The following is a 23,066-nucleotide window of genomic DNA, read 5'->3' as shown; positions in this document are numbered from 1 at the left end:
CGCGCCCGGCCAATTTTCACTTTTAAGCCACGTAAATGTTATAAAAATTTAAACAAAATTACATTGAAAAGGAAAAGAAGCTCTGCATTATAAAATTGGAAATGGACTGAAACAAGTGAACTCAAATATATGCCAAATGGCGAAGACAACCACCCTTTACTTTGAATGCATACTCTTAGCCAGATATAGGGACAATATGGACTGCCAGGATGTCTTAAACATTACTCAGTGGTTTCCCTGATGTTGTGACACTTTACTTACATCTATACATAAAATACACATTTTATGTATATTGTGGAGAAAAGCAAATAAATATTCTTATTTTTTAGGAAGCAAGATTTTCACTGTCAGAGTATAGAGATACAAATATGAAATCAAAGTTGTTAAGAGAGAATATTATAATGTTAAAATTAAACTCAAAATATCAATATAAATCCATTATTTCTTCCATTCAGTCATTCCATCATTCAAGTATTCATTTCTTTATTAATTTCCTTGCTCTAGAAGTCATTAAGACCTAGATGCAAATAACTTAGCACCCAGATCTTGGCTTCTAAATGTAATTCTTCCATAAAAGAAACCAAAGCCCCTTAGAGAAATGGTTAATTCCATCCTGAGACATCATCTTTAGCTAGAAAGGCAGAAATACTATTACAGGGTTTTGTCAAAAGGACACAGTTGCCTGCCTAAAGGGACTCCCACAACTGCCAAATTTGGGATAATTTGAGCACAGGAAAATTTAATGTTGTTCATTCCCCACTGACAAGGGAAAGCTCTTCTTTATAGAAGAATATCACTAAAAGAAAAGGAAAAAAATACCAGTAGAGTTTAAAAATCAACATTCTACATCCCAAAAAGAAAAAACTGAATCAGGCTAGGATTTTCAATAGACAATCAAACTGAGAGTGAATTGGGAGGAACATACATTTGCATGATGCCCAAGTAGTCACCTAATGAATTACTTGCTAATTGCAAAGGGAGTGCCACAGCCTTACAATAGAGAGATTTGAAAGTGGTGACTTTAACTAACAAAGCAAACTAAGCATCAATAAGTGTGAGACAACTTAACATTACATGGCTTCTAATGGGATGCCACATTAAGGATACAATATCATTGATCAAAGTATTCTGGCCATAAAACTTAATCTGAATATAACTAAGATTTTATATCTGACTTATAGATTATAGTAGATTCAGAGGATAGAAAAACGACTTAACCACACCACAAGAAAATAATCAGACAAATCCACACTGTACAATACTCCACAGGATGATGTCTGGTTTCTTAAAAACTCAATGTGGTTGCATCAGGAAAAACAGCTAATGTACGCTGCGCTTAACACCTAGGTGTTGCAGCAAACCACCATGGCACATGTCTACCTATGTAACAAACCTGCACATCCTGCGCATGTATCCAGGAACTTAACATTAAATTAAATTAAATTTTTTTTCAAAAGTCAATGTGGTTGAAAAAAAAAGTTGTGGTTAAACACAAACAAAACAGTGTGGGCACCCTGCACATGGGTGTGCACATATGGAAGGACTGCCTTTATTAAGACATACTAAAGAGGCCTAACAACCAAGTAGAATGGATGAACCATTGGATCCTCTTCTGAGAAAAATAAATTGTGACAAATTGGGATACTTGAATGGACTCTCCAAATGATATGATGGAATTGTCCATTTTCTTAGGCATAATAAGGTATATTATGGTTATGTAGCAAAAATTCCTCATTTTTAAGGATGCATGATTAAGTATTTAACAGTGAAATAGCTGAGGTCTGCAACTTAGTTTCAAATGATTCAACAAAAAAAACATATTTACATCTATACAGAGAAAAAGTGCATTTGTTTTATCTAGTTAATGAGAAAATGTATAATCATTACGCTCCTTCAAATTGTATGACTGAAATTTTTCATATTATGAAAACGGGAAAAGCTTGAAAAAACCAGTTAAGTTCTAGTAAATTGATAAATATGAAAATAGGAGTTAATGAAATAGAAAAATTTTAAGGCAAATGTATTCAATAAAGTTAAAAATGGATTATTCGAGAGGAATAACAAATAGACAAAATGCTTGGCTACTCTGGCCAAGATAGTGAGAAGGCAAAAATTAACATTAGAAAAGAGAAAGAAGATGTAACAACAGATAAGAAAATTTAAAAATTTAAATGAATTTTTGTATAACCTTATACCACATACATTTCAAAAACTACATGAGGGTCGGGCCTGTAATCCCAGCACTTTGGGAGGCGGAGGCGGGAGGATCACTTGAGGTCAGGAGTTCGGGACCAGCCTGGCCAACATGGTGAAACTCCGTCTCTATTAAAAACCCCAAAATTAGCCAGGCATGGTGGTGGGCGCCTATAATCCCAGCTACTCAAGAGACTGAGGCAGGAGAATTGCATGAACCCAGGAGGCAGAGGTTTCAATGAGCTGAGATCTCACCACTGCACTCCAACCTGGGCGACAGAGCCAGACTCTGTGTCAAAAAAAAAAAAAAAAGCTACATTAAATGACTGATCTGTTAGGTAAATGGAATTTGTCAAGAATACTAAAACTAGCTAAGCATTAGTTTAAACACCTGAGTTGGCCAGGCACAGTGGCTCATGCCCGTAATCCCAGCACTTAGGGAGGTCGTGGCAGGCGGATTGCTTGAGTCCAGAAATTTGAGACCAGCCTGGGCAACATGGTGAAACCCCATCTCTACAAAAAATACAAAAATTAATTGGGCATGGTGGCATGTGCCTGTAGTCCCAACTACTCAGGAGGCTGAAGTGGGAGGATTGCTTGAGCCCGGAGGGTGGAGGTTGCAGTGAGCTGAGATCATAACCCTGCACTCTAGCCTGGGTAACAGAGCAAGACTGTCTCAAAAAGAACAAAACAGGTTAAATTGGTATATTTTATTTTATGTATATTTTACAACAATAGAAAAACTGTAAAACCATACTAATTAGAACCTATAATAAATACTCATTACTTATTGATATTCTGACTAACTGGAGCAGTTACCAGAAATTCCAGATCAAGCCCAATTTCTAAGTTAGTAATGAGGTATGGATCTGTGTTTAATGCTTACTAAATAAGCATTCTATTTACAAATTCATTTTTATCTGTTCTAGAATCTAGGTTTCAGAATTATTCAACAGTTTTCTACTTACACCTTTCTCACATGTAAGTCACCAAACAAAGGTTTACTGGGCAGAGCAAATATGAGAACAAATACAGACTTTTTACTATCACTGAGCTTCTGAATAAGACAAAAAATTAGTGGATCCTGCATCTGAGATATTCATTCACGAGACCCTAACATATCCCATGAAATTCCATTATTTAAAAGTTAACACCTTTAGAATTACAATCAGGATAGTTATTACAGTAGAACTTCTACCCAAATTAGGCTGTGAATGACCTGGAACCCTGTAGTCACTAGGATCTAAGCCAGAATCTATACTTAGACAGTCATTCTGAGGACTGTAATATTACTAGTTCTGGGCAGCTGAATAAGCCTGTATATTAATGAAGTGGAGAAGTAGATATGCTATTAAAAAAAAAAGTTGCTGAGTTTCTGAGAGCTTTTGGAGTGTAAATGTTCTCTCTCTCTCTTAACTAGAAGGCATGTATTTGATATCAAAGGTGATTAATAGGAGAGTTAAAAGCAAAGTCCCTGGATTGCAGGATCATGTTTCACGTATCAAAAATTAAAGAGCTTTATGGAATAAGAAGGAGAATAAAATAGGAAGCTTTACAAAAGTTCCTGTGGCTAACAACAAAGAATCTACTAAAATAGACTAGTTTATTTCCAGTAAATGAAGCTGAGGTTATATTTTTCTGATACTGGCATAGTCTGTTCATAATTTTCCATCTATTGGCAATAACTTGAACTTTATTACTGTTTAAAAATTATTCACTATGTCATATTCCTTCTCTTTCTGCTAATCAACATTTCTGATTACAGATTTTTTAAATGCCCCTTTTAATTAAAATATAACTTATTTCCAGATTTTTAAATAAGGCTATTTGATTTATTGCAAATTATAGTTTTGTAAAAAGGGCATAGCTACCTTCTTCAAATTGGGATGAAAAACAAGGCTAACATGCCCAAGAACAAGATACAACTTCTCCAAAATAAGCTGGCTGAATTTTCAGACTGAAATATGCTTCTACATCCCAGTAATTTCAGACAGTAGTAAACACAAAGGGGGACATGATGATATTAACAGCAAAACTCCACTAACTTACTGAAAGCAATTTGGCCCAAATACAGTGGCGAGATTGTGAACATTCATGCGATTCTGCACATGATGCTTGGCTACTTTTGTCAAGAACTGGCAAAGGTACTTGAGGAGGCAGTAGTGGGTGTCTGGCAGCTCTTTTATTAAGTCTCTTAAGCTATTCTCCTGAACATCATTTCTGCCATCTGGAAAAAAAAAGAATAAAAATGTTCTCAGGTATATTTCACAGTAACAACAACAAAAGCACATAAGTGTAATACATTCTAACATTTTATTCAGAAAAAAACTCTTGAGAGACTGAGATAGGCCTTGCATATTTGACTTTATGTTAAAGAATTACTAACTTATTGTAGTCCCAGCTACTCAGGAGGCTGAGGCAGGAGAATGGTGTGAACCCGGGAGGCGGAGCTCGCAGTGAGCCGAGATTGCACCACTGCACTGCAGCCTGGGCGACAGGGCGAGACTCCGTCTCAAAATAAAAAATAATAATAATAAAAAAAATTACTAACTTATGCAAAAAAACCACAAGGTTTGTTCAGTGCACCAAATGGGTCTGTGTTTCAATTTAATGTTTTCGTCCCCAAATTAAGACAATGGTTAGGTTTTTGATCCACAGTGGAATCTTCCATTTGATTTTTGTCTTCAAGTTTGTCAAAACCAGTATTCTTTTGAGTAAAATTTGATATGAGAGACCTTCAAGGGACACCATGGGAGATGCTAAACTTAGTGATCAAGATACTGTACACAGAGAAAACTGAAGGAAACTTTTAATTCCTAAACAGCTTTTTAATCTTGACAAAGATTATCTCCTTGACCAATCTCTAGTCAGACTTCTCTGAGCTTTTTTTCAACTAAGCCCTGTTCTGGGCGTGTCCTCAAGAGTCCACTTTTAGTAAGAATACTGCTAAGTCAGTTCAGCCAAGATCCCCACCCTTCATATCTGATAACCCTCCATATCTGACCAAATTACTCATTTCCTACCAACCTCCAAATGATGTCCGATCACCTTAGCCTGCCTTCAGCAAGAAACTTGTTAGGTCTGTTTAGCCATAATCTCTCCTGACCCTTGAGATTTCCTCTTAGTAATTTTCCACCCACTGACTGCTGCCTATTCCAACCCTGGTATATGGTCATGTAATTCCCACTTTCCCTTGTATTCCAAGTTGAGCCCAATCTCTCTGCCCCGCTGCAAAACCCCAAATGCAGTAGTCCCTCTAGCTATCATAATAGTCCTGAATAAAGATTGCCTTACCATTCTTTAATAGGTGTCAGAATGAATAACTTCTTCTTCTTCTTTTTTTTTTTAAGGAGTCTCACTCTTGTCATCCAGGCTGGAGTGCTGTGGCACAATCTCAGCTCACTGCAACCTCTGCCTCCTAGGTTCAAGTGATTCTCCTGTCTCAGCTTCTTGAGTAGCTGGGATTGATTACAGGTACGCACCACCATGACCAGCTAATTTTTGTATTTTTAGTAGAGATGGCATTTCACCATGTTGGCCAGGCTGGGGCCTCCCAAAGTGTTGGGATTACAGGCGTGACCCACCACATCCGGCCAGAATAACTTCTTCTTTAACAATATCTAACATGTCATACAGTTCTGAATTTGATATGTATTTCTCATACAAAAGACTAATAACCCAGCATACACCCCAAAATGTCTAACGATATATCAAAATTCATAGGCATACATATGAAGTTTCTCTCAAGTCTCAAAGATTTGTTTTGCCAATACTTAAATACAGTAAAATTGCTAAGTTTTGTGACTTTGTATAATGCTTTCTCTCCGAAGAAAATAAAAATATTTTATAACAAATACAGCAGTTTAGAGGAATGACTATAATCCATTACTTTAACAGACATCTAAGAGAATAAAAATGTAATTCAATTATAATTAATAAGCAGTTGTATTGCCTACATAAGTCAGCTTTAGCCAGTTAAGTGAAGAAGAAACAGAAAAATGAGGGAAATGAGATACAAAATCAGAGAATTAATCAGTGTTACAAAGCACCTGGATAACATAATGCTACAGACAGGAAGTGAAAACATACAGCAAATCAGACACAGGGACACTGAGAGGCTTCGGAGCCCAAGATCAGAATGAAGGCTCAAGTCATTTCTGCGGTGAGGAACCTGGTTCTGCTACCTACTACTTATGTGACCTACATTGTATTGTTTATAATGACTATTTTCCACTGCACTATGACCTTAAATAGCAGGGTTATATAAGATATTGAAATAATTAAGTTGGAGTGATTAAGAACTAATTGGAGATACCCATTTCTCATGCCTTTATATTATGAAAATAAACAAATAATGAACCAAGAGAAAATGTTCTGCCTTCTTTTTTATGGTGACTAATTCAAAGTGAGTCTATGGGATGATTTCATGGGTGTTTGCTCTCTGTTTAAAATTGTGGTCTGATTGTCAGCATTTAAAGATACAAGCAACAGCATTACAACAGCCTTGATAATCAGCCTCTGGCCTTCTGGCTCTGAAATGAAACCTCAAACCATAAGGCAGGCAATGTGTAAAGATACCAGGTCTAATAAAATGAAGATTCAAAATAGTTATGAATGTATGACAATAACATCTTTGAAAAAGCAGCAGCATTTTCATCATTTTCCAATTTCTGAAATACGACAAACAATTTTTCCAGGAAATAAAACAGGCAAACAATGGGAAGGGAGACAGATGTATTTAGAGAGTTTCATGTTTAGCAAAATGACATAAAATCATTTATGGTGGCTGGGTGCAGTGGCTCACGCCTGTAATCCCAGCACTTTGGGAGGCCGAGGTGGGCAGATCACGAGTTCAGGAGTTCAAGACAAGCCTGACCAACATGATGAAACCCTGTCTCTACTAAAAATAACAAAAAGTAGCCAGGCATGCTGGCATGGCACCTGTAATCCCAGCTACTCAGGAGGCTGAGGCAGGAGAATTGCTTGAACCTGGGAAGTGGAGGTTGCAGTGAGCCGAGATTGTGCTACTGCACTCCAGCCTGGGCAACAGAGCAAGACCCTGCCTCAAAAAAAAAAAAAAAATCATTTATGGCCTGAATGGAAGAATCACAAAATATATTCTGAAAAGTCAAAAGTAACTGAGAAATATCTTAGATCTACCTCCTTCCATTTCCACAGCATTTTTGTTTCCTGTGATGGAAGATAGATTCATGGATTCCTGGATTCACCCACTGGGCAAGGATATGAGTGTCCTCTATATCAGTGGCTTTGACAGCAGCACACCCACATTTATAATTTACCTCTTGAATCCCTGTTCAAATATACTGACAGTACAGTAAAGACCTTAATTTATTAGCATGACATTTTGCCTCATCTCTTTTCATGCAGGTTAATTATGGATCTGCATTTTGTAAAGTGTTTCCAGAAATATCTGGTAAATATTACCATTACTGCCAGCCTGCTGCAACCCTACAAATAAGATTTCCTACATATGAGAATAATAACTGCTCAACACCTTCAGAGGAGGCTTGTAGAAGAACGCCTAGGGTAGCAGCATGGGGGCAGTGGTGGTACAAATGTGCCTATTAGGAAGATGCCTTCTGATGCTTGCGAGAAAGAAGGCTCATAATAATTGGCAGGGTGTGGTGGCTCATGCCTGTAATTCCAGCACTTTAGGAGGCCAAGGTGGGCGGATTGCTTCAGCCCAGGAGTTTGAGACCAGCCTGGGCAACATAGCGAAACCCCGTCTCTACAAAAAATACAAAAATTAGCTGGGCGTGGTGGCACATGCCTGTAGTCCCAACTACTTGGGAGGCTGAAATGGGAGGATCGCTTGAGCTTCAGGAGGTCAAAGCAGAAGTGAGCCATGATTATACCACTGCACTCCAGCCTGGGTGACAGAGTGAGACCCTGTCCAAAAAAAAAAAAAAAAAATTCCTAATAATTACTTTGCTATGGCTTTATTTTTTGATTTATTGATATCTAAATACAATAAACATTGCCTTATACATTGATGTTCTTATATTTATATTGATAATTATGATGGCTCACTTAAGGTCTCACATTATAAAAGTTCCCAATGCTTCTATTTTTGTTTACATGCATCCAAAATGTATATTTGTTGTACACTATGTATGATGTTTATCACACACTTTCTATGTGTCTAACATTCTTTAACACCAGGGGGAAGGCATTAAACAATGCTGTGATGGTTAATATTGAGTGCCAACTTGACTGGATTGAAGGATGCAAAGTATTGTTCCTGGGTGTGTCTGTGGGGGTGTTGCCAAAGGAGATTAACATTTTAGTTGGTGGACTGGGAGAGGCAGACCCACCCTCAGTCTGGGTGGGCACCATCTAATCAGCTGCCAGCGCAGCTAGAATAAGAGCAGGCAGAGGAACACGGAAGGACTAGACTGGCTCAGTCTTCTGCCCTCCATCTCTCTCCCGTTCTGGATGCTTCCTGCCCTTGAACATCAGACTTCAAGTTCTTCAGCTTTTGGACCCTTGGTCTTACACCAGACCCACTCTTGGACCCTTGGATTTTCCAGGAGCTCTTGGGCCTTCGGCCACAGACTAAAGGCTGTGCTGTGGGCTTCCTTACTTTTGAGGTTTTGGGATTCAGACTGGCTTCCTGGCTCCTTAGCTTGCAGATGGGCTATTATGGGACTTCACCTTGTGATCATGTGAGCCAATACTCCTTAATAAGCCATATATCAATCTATTCCATTAGTTCTGTCCTTTTAGAGAACTCTGACTAATACAAAAGCAAACTCCACGCTTTCATGAAACATATTCTAATCGAGGGGAGGACAGACAATTTAAAAATGTTTAAAATATATGTAAAGTGGTAACATACACGCTATGAAGAAATAGAAAGCAGGATAAAGTGGAGTAAAGCAGAGTGATGTCAGGGTACAAGATGTTATTTCACTCAACACGGTCAGGGAGGCCCCTCTGATACCATGACACTTGAGCAGAGCTGAAATAAATAAGGAAGTGTATAGTAGGCAAGGAAACAGCACACGCAAAGGGCCTGAGGTGGAGGTACTGGGGCTGGGGCCAAGTGGTGGTGGGTGGAGAGAGTAGCAGGAGATGAAATGGGGAGACAATGTAGAGAGGGAAAGGACAGATCATTACTGTCTGACTAAATTTGACTAAAAGCTATGGTCTTTTCTTGTTTTGTTTTGTTTCCTGTGCGAGGGTTTTGAGCTGTGGGGAGACATGATGTGCCTTGAGGACCACTCTGGCTGCTCTGCTGAGTCTAGACTGTAGGGGCACAGTTGAAAGCAGCAAGATTACTTAAGAGGCTACTGTAACCATCCCGAAGGAAAGGGCCTGGGGCCTGGGGCCTGGATCAGGCTGATGCTGATGGGATGGTTAGACATGGGGGCAGATTCAGAATGCAATTTAAATTTGTCTTATGTTGGAAGTTGTTTTATTCATTTAATCATTCCGAAAACATTTATTGAGTGACGACTCTGTTCCAGGCACCATTCTAAGCATTTGAGATAAATCCGTAAATAAAATAAACAGAAAATCCCTACCCTCATGGAGCCTACCATCTAGCAGGTGAGACATTAGGCAATAAATATAGTAACAGGGCTAGGGGAATTGGGAGTACCTGGACCAGGGTGAAGGCTAGTGATAGAGATTATAAATAAGATTGCCAGGAAGGTCTCCTTGAAATGTAGTTGATGTCTCCAGCTAAAGTTAAAAAAAAAAAAATCTATAAACTGGCAAATATAAGCTCTTTTAGAGTTGGTGGTTGAGTTTCAACCATCTTTTAAACACCCTCCATGCCTTGCATATTAAAAGAGCTCAAGACATTGTTTTAAAGAATGATACACATTTTTAAGACACACAGTAAGACAAACTAGCATAGGAATACAGTACTTCTACATTTCAAATATATTTTAAAGAACTGTGGAATAATTTAGTCCATTTATAGAATTTGCTGAGTTGGATGGAATATTACTGTTAGGTAGGAATCAGATTACAGATAGTATCTAAATAGAAGAAAAAGCTCCTTTAGTGGTCACAGAGAAAGGACACTTAGCAATAAAATTCCATACACGGGCCTCAGAAACAGAAGTGAAATGCACCTCTGCAGATGTATTAACATGTTAACTGCTTTAAACTTATTAAATTGGAATAAAAACTAGGATCATATGCTATAATTCATAAGTCCAAAAATTCTAAGAAAACTTTGCAGATGGAAATAATGGTTCACAATTAAAATAGTCATCATTTTCCTTGACATCAATCTTTTCTTAGGACAAAAACTATCTCTCTCCATTAGTGAAAAGTGCTACTTCAAATTATTCAAGTTTTCTTGAAAGTTCTCATTTGTTGTTGGCTGCATTTGACCCATTTCTCAAGCTAAAATTCAAACATTCAACTAGCATAGTATACATAGCATACAGAGAAATCTACTCAGCACTTGAAAACTGTACCATAAATACTTTTGTTCCAGGTTAAGCAGCAAACATTGAACCATGTGACAAATATTTGCTCTCACTAAAAAAAAAAAAAAAAATTATAATTATAATCAGCAATGCTATACCTGTATCACAAGATACATCACAGGATGGCACCTAACTCTAATCTTGACATGTATCCTAGTGTTTGTCACATGCCTGGACTTTTCAGTGACCAATGAAGTTATACTGTACTCATAATCTTAGCCTCAAGGAAAGAATAATATAAAGTAACTGACAAAATGCTAATCTCTATCATGATATATCTCAGAGCCATGAGAAGGTCAACCATTAAGACAACCAAAATACTTAGTCTCATGGTGCCAGATTTGTCAAAGTAGCTTCCCCCCTCCCTCTGTCTCATTAAACCTCACAAAATGTTTTATGAAAACTTGCTAATCTATTAGATATTAATAGTATAATGAGCTGTTGCCGACTTCGCAGATTAAGAGAGGTCATAAACTCTATAACACAGGCAGCCTCTAGAAACTGAGAAACCAGCAAAGAAACAGAGACTTCAGCCTTACAACTGCATGGAACTGAATTCTGCCAACAATGTGAATGAGTCTGGGAGTAGATTCCCCCCAGAACACCCAGAACAGTCATACAAGAGCCTAGACTGTCACCTTGATTTTGGCCTTGTGAGATTTAGAGTAGAGGAACCAGTTGAGCCCACACGCTTCTCACCCACAGTACAGTGAGATAATAAATTTGCAGTGCATTAAGTCACTAAGTTCGTGGCAATCTGTTATGGTAGCAATAGGAATCTAGTAGTTCCCCATTTGGAGATGACTAGACTGAAATAGAGAGATTGATTAGCCTGTCCACATTCACCCAGGTAGCAAATAGCTGAGCGGCAATTTAAATCCAAGTGCCCAGGACCTCATAACATACAATTTGATCAGAATACTCTTACAAAGTTAGCTATTATTGTTATCATTATTACAGAGCAGCTAACACCATGTCTCACGTATGTAAATATTTAAGAAATGTTTCCTGAATCAATCAATCAATAAGCAAATCTGTTGTGCAGTGGAGAGGTGGGAATCTTAATTAATTTGTGAGAAACTATAGCTTTGTAAATTCTCAGGGCTTGTGGAGAAATAAAATTTTAATAGAAGCCTATAAGGCTGCATGGGCACAAAATATAAACTACATAAGAATAAACAAAACATGAATTATATTTCTTTCTAAATATGTTTTTACAGAAGAATGAGAAAAATAATCATTAATCATGAAATGCCAGCTGTACAGAATCAGACTGGGTTTTACCTCCGCATTTCATTCCACAAGACTGGAATCACTTCTTTGGAGTGATGACAAGCTTATATAGGCAACAGAATTTCACTGTCCTATGCAGAAGGAGGGGTTATGTTTCTTACAAATCTCTTACAACCTCATGACCATGATATGGTTCTCAAAGGCCTCACACAAATTTCTCAAAGGGCAGGCTGATAAAGTGACTAATAAAAATTAATAAATTACCGTCTATTCTTAGAGGTTATTAGTGAAACTACAAATCTTATCATTCTGATTAGATTCTGCAAAATGCAGAGGTATGTTTATTGCCAAATTAGTCAATATTTATACCGATCCTCCTGTTCCCAGAGAGAACCTGTATGTTCAAGTATGAGCAAAGGCCTGCAGGAAGAACAAAGAATTAGGTGATATTTTACACTTTAGTCCTATAGCCAAAACAAACTCCTGATAATGCCTAAATAGTATCTCAGCATATTTATTTTGTGAGTATTTATTGGGTAGGGGACAGGTGGTGTACATAAAAATATAAAATAGTCTAAATTATAAAGCTGGAACCTCATATCTACACTAAAGGTTAGACACAAGCATTTAGCAGCTGAAGAACTTACTTGTATGAGAATTTATGTACCGAGGAGACTGGAAAAAACAAATAGCATATAGGACAGAGAGCCTCAATGTAAAATGCTAATCTGAAACAATATTGGCAGTATCTGAGCTAATAAAACTAGGCTTTCTCCATAAATCTAGTACTACATTAAATGGGCCAAGTACAGTAAATATATAGTTTCAGATGAAATCATACTACCACCAGTTGGTTTTTTTCTAAGCACTACTGGTTAAATGCTCAGCTATAAGTGGCCTGTAAGTGGATTTGGTGTCATATGAGTTAAACCAAGCCCAGAGTTACTTAAGCCTATTTGTATGTCCTCTTACCCCTCTTTTCTCCCTTAAGGGCCTCAAATTGTTTATGGACTCATTGTAAAAGGTTGATTATTTCCATGGGTTCAGTAAAGCAGGTGTTCAAAACACAGCTCGACAGAGTTAGGGGAGAGCTGTAGGTCGCTAGCAGGTTAATCATCTGGCAATCCTTCAACTGACACTCTTCAACCAAATTTTTAATATTTTTTATGTAGATTGATTTTCTATTAATACAAGTTGTATACTTTTTAAATAACCCACTTGTTGACTATGTCTTTTCTTCTTCCAACATAAAAGCATTACTAAAAAAACAAGGAACATACTGAGGATTTCACTCAGCTCACAATTAATTCCATAATATCCCCAATAGGCTTCTTCTTGGCCTTGGAGCTGCTGGGTATCCCGCTTTTCCTCTTCAAGCCTATAATCTTTCTAAAACTATGTTAGAAAATAGTTACTCAAAATAAAGTTACAATATAGCAATTACAGGTAGATACTCAAGAGAAATGAAAGCATATATCCACACAAAAACTTGTACATAAATGTTCATAAAAGCAAAAAAATGGAAATAACCAAATTTTCATCAACATATGAATGGACAAGTAAAATATGGTATATTCATACAATAGAATATTAACCAGCCATAGGAATGCAGTACTGATATATGTGACACCACAGATGAAGCTTGAAACATTATGCTATATCAAAGAAGCCAGTCACAAAGTACCACATACCGTGTGATTCCATTTATGAAATGTCCATAGAAGCAAATGTTTATAGAGAGAAAGTAGACTGGTCTTTGCCTAAGGATGTGGGTGGTGGGAGGAGGGAGGAATGGGGAGTGACTGCTAATGGGCATAGAGTTTCTTGGTCATAAAAATGTTCGAAAGTTAGATAATGGTGATGGTTGCATTTTGTGAATAAAAAACCACTGAATTGTACACTTTAAGAAAGTCAAATTATCGTGGGTAATTTATATACCAATAAAGCTGTTATAAAGAAATTCTGTTGACTTCAAAATCAAGCATGGGAAAAAATCAAGCATGGGAAAAGAAAGTCAGAGGAGACCTTTCAGATAAAGACGACAGATCATTTCAGTTAAAGATGAGTGTACTTACTTTTCCTCCTAATATCCCACTAAAATGACAATTTTTTTAAAAATAATAAGCCCTCAAGGATAAAGAGAATAGCCTAAAACATGACAGTAGACGGAAGATTTTAACAAATGTACATATGCACGCACACATGTGCACACAATCATGTTTTAAGATGAGTTGTTCTTATATGGAATAATTTGCTCAGTCATGGCTTCCCTTTCCAAGCTTGCACAACCTCACTCACTAGTTAATACTATCTCACAGAGTCAAAGGCCATATAAGGAAAATAAAGATGCATGTGTGTACCCAGCAAAGAAAAGATCATCTAGTTATCAGGATCTACAATCTCAGAGGTCATGGGTGGTTATAGATACAAATAAGGTTCTTCCTGTCACATGGATCTGGATGAGAGCAGTCCAATTGGAACATTGCCAAAATGTATGAAGTCATCTGTGGAAACCTGGGTTTCCTGCCACCACATTTCCAATTTATTCCAGTGGAGGCTTTGTGCTGCTGATTGATTGGTAGCTTGGGCAAATACATAGATATCAAACCTTTAATTTTGCTCTGGGTTTAAGTCTTTACTTAGAAAAAAAGAATAGTGTATATGTTTGGCATTGCTTATAGAAAACCCAAAAGATACACACTGAAAATGGAAAGGTTAAATTTTGCAGTTTAATATGATTCTGTTTCTCACAGAAACAGATATTTGTGTAAGTTGAGTAATTTCAAAAGAAAAGAAGCTTCCCAGTAAAAAGAGATTACCCTAGGGAAGGAAATATGTCATATGCTTGTTATGGAGTTCATACTATCCAAGAAATGACAATTCATAACTAGTATCTGGCCAACATTTATTCACGTGGTACTGTAAAATTTGCAAGTCGAAACCACTCAGCTAATCTCAACACAATACAGATGGCATCAAGATAGTGTAGACAAAAGACAGGCTTGACTCCAAGGTATCTAGTGAGTTCCTCATATAATGAAGAAGAGAAAGCCCTAAGGCCTAGGTACAAATTAGCTTATTAAATGAGATTTATTTACAATTAGCCACTGTGCTGATTAAAATGGCCCTATTATTAGGGTGGTTTTCTTAAGAAAAACAGTTACTGTCTGAATTATCAAATGCTCATAAGCATTTGATAAAATTCACAGGCACTTAACTCTCACATGTTGTTTGCACAGCTGCTATTATAAAATTCTGTCTCATTTAAAATCAAATATGGGTTGTGGGGGTAAAAAAAAAAAAGCAAGGGAGAATTTCCATTTAAAGAGACGAATCGATTATATGTGTTTATCTAGTCTTCCCAAGGCTCCACTGAAATGACAGTAAAATAATACTTAAAAAGTGTAAGCACCCAACGGCAAAAAAAAAAAAAAAAGAACAGCAGAGAAAACAGCAGAGTATGAGATTTTAAAGACATTTGGAAGTGGATGCAAGTGACTGGAAACAGATTGTTTACAAGCCTGTCAGGCTCGGCAAGTCCTCCAACACCGCCTGCATCCAGGCAGGCATGTGCTCAGACAGGAGTGCTGAGGCTTAGTCTCCGGGTAATATCAAAGGATTCTTGAATACCTGAGATAGTTAAGGACTAGCACGAGAAACACATTTGAAAATGTGAGATTTGTGAAAAGTCTGCTAAGAAATAAGGAGTCATTATTTCCTTACTGATGGGAAGTAAGCATACTACTTCCCACCTCCCCCAAGCCCTGCTCTTGATGAACTCAGTAGCTGAAGAGAAAAAGATGTTCACATACTGACATTTGGGCATCCCCAAATGACACAGCTAAATTTCTCATTTTTCTATCTAATCCTTCCAAAGTGAAGTATGCCAAGAGACAAGTCCCTGATCCCATTTACAAAATGTTATCCTCAAATCAAAACAGCTAAGAATCACTTTATGTTTGAGTAAAGACAAAAAGAAAACCCATAAACAGATAATACAGAGAAAAGAAGAAAATTTAAACAAGTACAACATAACAACAAACCATTGTTAGTATCCTCGGAAAAGTAAGATGAGAATGTTCTAAAAGAGTATCGCGTTTTGCAAGAGGAATCAAAAGCAAGATTATTTTGGATATTAAAAATAGGAAAGCTAAAATAAAAAAAATAGGTTTGGCAGGAAAATAAATCAGGAAATTTCACAGAAAACAGAATTAAAAGACAGTGATAAGTCATTTAAAGAAACTATAATACAGGAAGGATAATACAAGAAAATTTCCAAGACCAAAAGAAAATACTTTCCAATCTGATGGAACTCATGGAATGTTTAACATAATGGGTAGAAAAAAGACTCCAGGAAATAGTAGGTCCAGGAAAAAACACTGGTGAGGGAAAACTCAAGATGACATCTACAACCAATACAGGTGGGAGCAGAAAATAAAAAGGGCCCCAAAGAGGAATCACCACAGAAATAAAGAATGGATAAATTACTTACTTTTTTTTTAAGTTAACAGTGGAGTTGTTGGAGCAATTTGGAAAAAAAAAAAAAAACTGCATCAAGTTTATAGAAAATTATGTAAGTGGGCTGGGCATGGTGGCTCACACCTGTAATCCCAGCACTTTGGGAGGCTGAGGTGGGCAGATCACTTGAGTTCAGGAGTTCAAGACCAGCCTGGCCAACATGGGGAAACCCTGCCTCTACTAAAAATATAAAAATTAGCTAGGTATGCTGGTGCACACCTGTAATCCCAGACACCTAGGAGGCTGAGGCAGCAGAATCATGGTTATAGGTGTGCGGGAGGCGGAAGTTGCAGTGAGCCGAGATCCCACACCACTGCACTCCAGCCTGAGTGACAGAATGAGTGGCGAAAAAAGAAAAAAATATAAACATGTAAGTAAAAAAAAAAGACAAATATTGTCAGAAAATATCTCACACACCATATACCCTCTTACATAATTATTCAGTCACACATGAATTACAAATTTAACTAAATTTGTTATATATCCATATTCGAAGAAATTGTTTGGAGTAAGTGGCAAGGCAACAGAGTGAATTCCATCTATTTTTTAAGCAGAAGTGGTGAGATATCTGAAAGTGAGCAATCAAGATTTAACACTATATTATCAAATGGAAGCAAATACCAAAACAACAGCTAAACCAGTTAAAAGTTATTCATTCTGAGAAAGAACTGAGGGCTGCCAAAGGGTATGGTAGGGATCTGCTGGTTTTCTTTTCTTTTTTTGTAGAGACAGGGTCTCACTATGTTGTTCAGGCTGGTCTCAAACTACTGGCCTCAAGCAATCCTCCTACCTTGGCATCGCAAAGTGCTGGAATTATATAGTCATAAGCTACCACACCCGGCCAGGGTCTGCTGGTTTTTTCTTTTCTTTTTTGTAAGATGGAGTCTCACTTTGTTGCCCAGGCTGGAGTGCAGTGGTGTGATCTCAGCTCATTGCAATCTCCACCTCCCGGATTCAAACAACTCCCATGCTTCAGCCTTCCGAGTAGCTGGGATTACAGGCGTGCACCACCAGGCCTGGCTAATTTTTGTATTTTTAGTAGATGGGGTCTTGCCATGTCAGCTAGGCTGGTCTCAAACTCCTGGCAACAAGTGATCCACCCACCTCAGCCTCCCAGAGTGCTGGGATTACAGGCGTGAGCCACCGAATCCAGCTCATCTTGTGTTATCAACTTAGCCAACGATGAGAAAGTTCAAGCACAGTTTCAATTAATTTGGGCAAGGATTTTGAAATCTTCCTCTTAACTCCAAGTTGAATTCATTTCTTTTTTCCCTTTTCCTTCCCCATTTCCAATCATTAGGCAGGTAAGTACACTTATTCTTCTGTAACTCTTTTGTAAATATTTGCAGAGAAAGGAAAGTTAGAATAGAGAAATGGTAAGGAGACCAATTTTAAGCTTAAAAGTAGAAAAAATGAGGAGAATCACAATAAAATGACTTTTCTTTTTATAACCAAGAAAGCAATGGACAGGAGTGAAGGCTGAGTTGGGACATAAGCATTGGGAATTTAGATTACTTTAAAAATATGGATGCCCATGTTCCATCCCCCTAATGATTTTATTGGCCTGCAATGTGACTTGATCTCTGAAAGTTTTCTAAGCTTTCTAGAAAATTATTATTTTTTTTAACTTTTAGGTTCTGGGGTACATGTGAAGGTTTGTTACATAGGTAAACTCATGTCATGGTTTTTTTTGGCACAGATTATTTAATCACCCAGATATTAAGCCCAGTACCCAACTGTTATCTTTCCTGTTCCTCTCCCTCCACTCACCCTCCATCCTCAAGTAGACCTAGTGTCTGTTGTTTACTTCTTTGTGTTCATAAGTTCTTATCATTTAGCTCCCACTTGTAAGTGAGAACAAGCAGCATTTGGTTTTCTGTTTCGGTTAGTTTGCTATGGATAATAGCCTCTAGTTCCATCCATGTTCCCATGAAAGACATGATCTCATTCTTTTTCATGGCTGCATAATATTCCATGGTGTATATGTATTGTATTTTCTTTATCCAATCTGTCATTGATGGCATTTAGGTTGATTCCATGTCTTTGCTATTGTGAATAGTGCTGAAAATGAAAATTCACATGCATGTGTCTGTATGGTAAAATATTTCTGTTGCTCTGGGTATATACCTAGTAATGAGATTTGCTGGGTTGAATGGTAGTTCTGTCTTTAGGTCTTTGAGGAATTGCCACACTACTTTCCACAACGGTTGAACAAATTTACACTCCCATCAACAGTGTATAAGGATTCCCTTTTCTCTACAACCTCATCAGCATCTGTTAATTTTTGACTTCTTAGTAATAGCCATTCTGACTGGTGTGAGATGATATCTCACTGTGGCTCTGATTTGTATTTCTCTAATGATCAGTGATATTGAGCTTTTTTCATATGCTTATTGGCTGCATGTATGTCTTCTTTTGAGAAGTGTCTGTTCATGTCCTTTGCCCACTTTTTAATAGGTTTTTCTTTTGTAAATTTGTTTAGCTTCCTTATAGAGGCTGGATATTAAACCTTTGTCAGATGCATAGTTTGCAAATATTTTCTCCTACTCTATAGGTTGTCTGTTTACTCTGGTGATAGTTTCTTTTGCTGTGCAGAAGCTCTTAAGTTTAATTAGATCCCAGTTGTCAATTCTTGCTTTTGTTGCGATTGTTTTTGGTCTTTGTCATGAAACCTTTGCCCTTTCCTACATCCAGATGGTATTGCCTAGGTTGTCTTCCAGGGTTTTTATAGTTTTGGGTTTTACATTTAAGTCTGTAATCCATCTTGAGCTGAATTTTGTATATGGTGTAAAGAAGGGGTTCAGCTTCAGTCTTCTGAATATGGCTAGCCAGCTATCCCAGCATCATTTATCGAATAGGGAGTCTCTTCCCCATTGCTTGTTTTTGTCAGCTTTGTTGAAGACCATATGGTCATGGGTGTGCAGCCTTATTTCTGGGCTCTCTATTCTGTTCCATTGGTCTATGTGCCTTCCAAGGCAATTCTTATAGGCTGCAGCAGTTGAGAAGCACTGACCTAGCACTTATTAAATATTTAGTATGTGACTGGCATTATTCCAAGTTCTTTAGTATCTTTCAATATCCACAATAACCTCAGGAAGTAGACACTACTGCTATTGAGAGGGAAGAATTCCCTGCGCCCCTCTGTGGGACTTGCAACAGGGGTATGGCTTGCTTACTCAAACCCCTTGTGGGAGGAGGAGCATGCAGGCAAGCAGGTGCTGGGGCCAGAGTGAGCACTTGTGGGCTCCACCCCTAAGGTACCGTCTAGGGGTATGTTACAATTAATGGTCTTTTAGCAGTTGCTATCCATGGTCGGCTAAGTGTTAACCAGCTCAGTGGAGAGTCAGTGTGACAGCCTTTTACACCCTGCCCTCTTGGTACCCCGGTCCTTGTCTGGCAACCAGGAAGAGTCAGGTCACATGGATTTGAAGAATGGTGAATGCGGATTTTTTATTAAGCAGTGGAAGGTGGCTCTCAGCGGAAGGAGAGCTAGACAGGGGATGGTGCAGGAGGAAGGTAATCTTTCCCTGAAGCTCTGCTGTCTCCAGCTGGGCTCCTCTCTGAAGTTAAGCCATGTCTATCCATAGTCTCAGACACTCAGTCGCTTCTTCTCCTCTCGACATTCAGCCACTTGTCCCTCTGCCTGCCAAGGTCTGGGGTTCATATGGGCACAGGACGGGGGGCAGGACAGACCAGAAAGCAACATTCAGGCACAAAAACAGGAATGCCTGTTCTAATTTAGGGCCATAGGCCCAGGCTTGAGGGTGGAGCCCTCCCCAGGGACTCCACTCTCCTGCCTCCTGTCTATATCATTATCTCCATTTAACAGGGAAACTAAGTGTGGTGATTTAAAAATGCCTACAAAGTTTGACACATTTCCCTTAAAAAGATGGAGCCTAATTTCCCTCCCCTTGAATACAGACAAGATTAATGACTTGCCCCTAACAAACAGGGCGGAGTGATTCTATCTGACTTCTAGAGCTACAAGGACAGCTTCCATCTCTCTCGAACTGCACGCTCTGGGAGAAGCCAGCTACCATGTTAAGATAACATTCAAGCAGCCATCTGAAGAAGCCTACAGAAAAAGGAATTAAGCCCTCTCACCAAGACCCAGCATTAAATTGTCATCCATGTGAGTAAGCCACCTTGGAAAAAGATCCTCGAGCCTCAGTCAAGCGTTCACATACCTGTAGCCCCTGCCAACCTCTTGACCACAACTTCCCGAGACCTTGAACCAGAACTGCCCAGGTAAACCACACTTGAATTCTTGACCCACAGAAACTGTGAGAGAAGATACATGCTTAGTGATTTAAGCCACTAAATTTTGGAGTCATTGTTATACAGAAATACATTAACAGATACACTAGGGCACTTGGCCATACTAATGCAGAGAGCAAATGGCAAACCGAGATTTGAAATCTATCGGAATGGAGCCAGAGCCTACGTTCTAAGGCGCATGCTATAAGCAGTTTCTTCGAAATAGAGATTATACTGCCAATATCACATTAGAGCTGGTGTTAAGATTAAAAGAGATTATATAAGTAAAATATCTACTGGGTATTAAACTAAGCAATAAGTAGTCACCTAATGGCACCCATTACTGTCATCATCACTCGAACAAGTATATTCTCAAAAAGAATCAATATTAAACACAAAAAACACCTCAGTATCATTTTTTCCACAGCATGTCATTTATTTTAAACTTTTTCCTTACTTCTAAATTCACTAGACATTAAGGATTTCTGAGACAGAAACAAATCAATGCTATAATAATTTATATCCTAGAGACAATCTAATTAACATCCCACTGCAGGCTTTTTTAATGTTTTTCACTCAAACATTTATCAAATTTGATAAATTTTAAAAAGCACAGTGTTACGGACTAAATTTTGTCCAAAATTCACAGACTGATGCCCTAACCCCTAATGTGCCCGTAGTGGAAGACAGCACCTTTAAGGAGGTAATGAAGGTTAAATGAGGCCACAAGAGTTGGCTCCTGATCAAATAGGGCTGGTGTCCTTATAAGAAGAGAAAGAGATATCAGGAGTGCTCCAGCACAGACAAAAGGCTATGGGAGGACACAGCAAGAAAGTGATGATATTTGTAAGGAAAGAAAGGAGCCCTCACCAGAAACTACTGCCAGCACCTTGATCTTGGACTTCCAGCCACCAGAACTGTGAGAAAATAAGTTTCTGTTGTTTTAGCCACTCAGTCTATATTATTCTGTTATGGTGGTCCTAGCTGATTAATACAAGCAGTATAAAATAAAAAGGCCAGGCTTTGGAGCCAGGCAGATCCCAACTCTGCACAATCTACCTGCTTGTTCTTTGGCAAGTAACTTGCCCTCACTGAGCTGAGCTTCACTTTCTTTATCTATGAAATATTTGTAGGAATAGCTGTAATGGAGATAAAAACACAAACACAAGTAAAGCACCTAGGCAAAATCTTGACCCAAAACAGGCACTTAAATTGTGATTAAAGAAATATATAAAATTAGCTTATTGTTATCTATTTATATCTACAATATTGTCCAAACATAATTGATGCTCAGAATTATAAACACTGACGAGTATACAAAGATGACTATGAAATGCACATCTTTAGTCCTAATTCCTCTCAGAAGCACTGACCTTCATTTTACTCATCCATTTAAAATGAATTCCTCATCATGCCCCCCAAATAATCTTCCTTTGTTAACTTCCATTATGTTTATTAAAGGATCAATTGTCAAGATGTCACATCAGGATCTTTCCCCTTTCTTCAAAAAAAAAAAAAAAAAAAACCACGATATCTGAGACAGATATTTAATAAAGTATCCACCACGAAATCATCAGATCCTACTGTGAAATTAAATTAAATAATTCAAACTAAAAGCTGTTGGAATTTTAAATTATTTGAGCCTTAAGAGAAATGAGAATATGTGGCCTGAGTCACGTAGCATGCAGTTGCAACTTCTGCTTCTCTGATTATAGATTAACTTTCCTCTGTATTCCTGTACCGTAGATGATTAGGAAAGACCCAAAGGTACCAGAGATAAGACTCCCTTCAACACCATTACCTCTCCTTACAGAATGTTAAAGCAGTCTTCCTTGGGCTGTAACAAGCAATAATCAATCAAATTGCTATAACGTATGTGCTATGAGCTATGCAAGGTTAGAGATAACCAGGTCCACACATGTCTGTGTCTTTCCACAATGCCAGGCTTTTATTAATGTTATTCCAATCACAAAAGCCATGAGCTACATGGAATTCCCAAGAAGGCAATTTTCCTTAGTACTTCCTGTTAATTTGGTAGTCAGAGTTGTGGGGACACAGGCTCAAGCCACTCCACGACTCAGTCAATATTGCAAACCATATATAATAGTAAACTTAAGCAATATATAAATAACATTAAACATTCCACAATAAAGTAAGATTTAATATCAAGAGGAAGAAGAGACAGGAGAAAGGGTTGACAAACCAGTCCAGGGAGAGTGAAGAAGACCAAAGGAGTTCTAGTCTGGGTTGGGCGGTCTGTTGGTCTTGCAAGGAAGAGTATTTTAGGTGGCAGAACCTTCGGCAATAGATGCCAAGCTCTTAATCATGAGTGACTACAAGACAGTGTCAGTTAAGACGGCCGTTTTGAGCTACTGAAGACCTAATCTTTTATAGTCA

At 38.0% G+C, this 23,066-nt stretch overlaps 1 protein-coding gene across 6 annotated transcripts in view; it reads right to left on the bottom strand.

Annotated features, from left to right (window-relative positions):
• FAM13A (family with sequence similarity 13 member A) overlaps window positions 1–23,066 on the bottom strand; it is a 431,061-nt gene that overhangs the window by 260,906 nt on the left and 147,089 nt on the right. For all 6 annotated transcript variants that reach the window (XR_010113828.1, XM_063610243.1, XM_063610245.1 and 3 more), the window contains one exon: window positions 4,243–4,420. Coding sequence is in view for 5 of the 6 variants with exons in the window: in XM_063610243.1 (XP_063466313.1) it covers window positions 4,243–4,420 (178 nt within the window). In the remaining variant the exon portion in view is untranslated. The remainder of the gene's footprint in view (window positions 1–4,242; window positions 4,421–23,066) is intronic.

The sequence above is a fragment of the Symphalangus syndactylus genome, chromosome 10 (assembly GCF_028878055.3).
Source record: "Symphalangus syndactylus isolate Jambi chromosome 10, NHGRI_mSymSyn1-v2.1_pri, whole genome shotgun sequence".
NCBI lineage: Eukaryota > Metazoa > Chordata > Mammalia > Primates > Hylobatidae > Symphalangus > Symphalangus syndactylus.
Note: the sequence above shows the minus strand (reverse complement) of the source record. Positions and strands in the feature narration are given on the sequence as shown.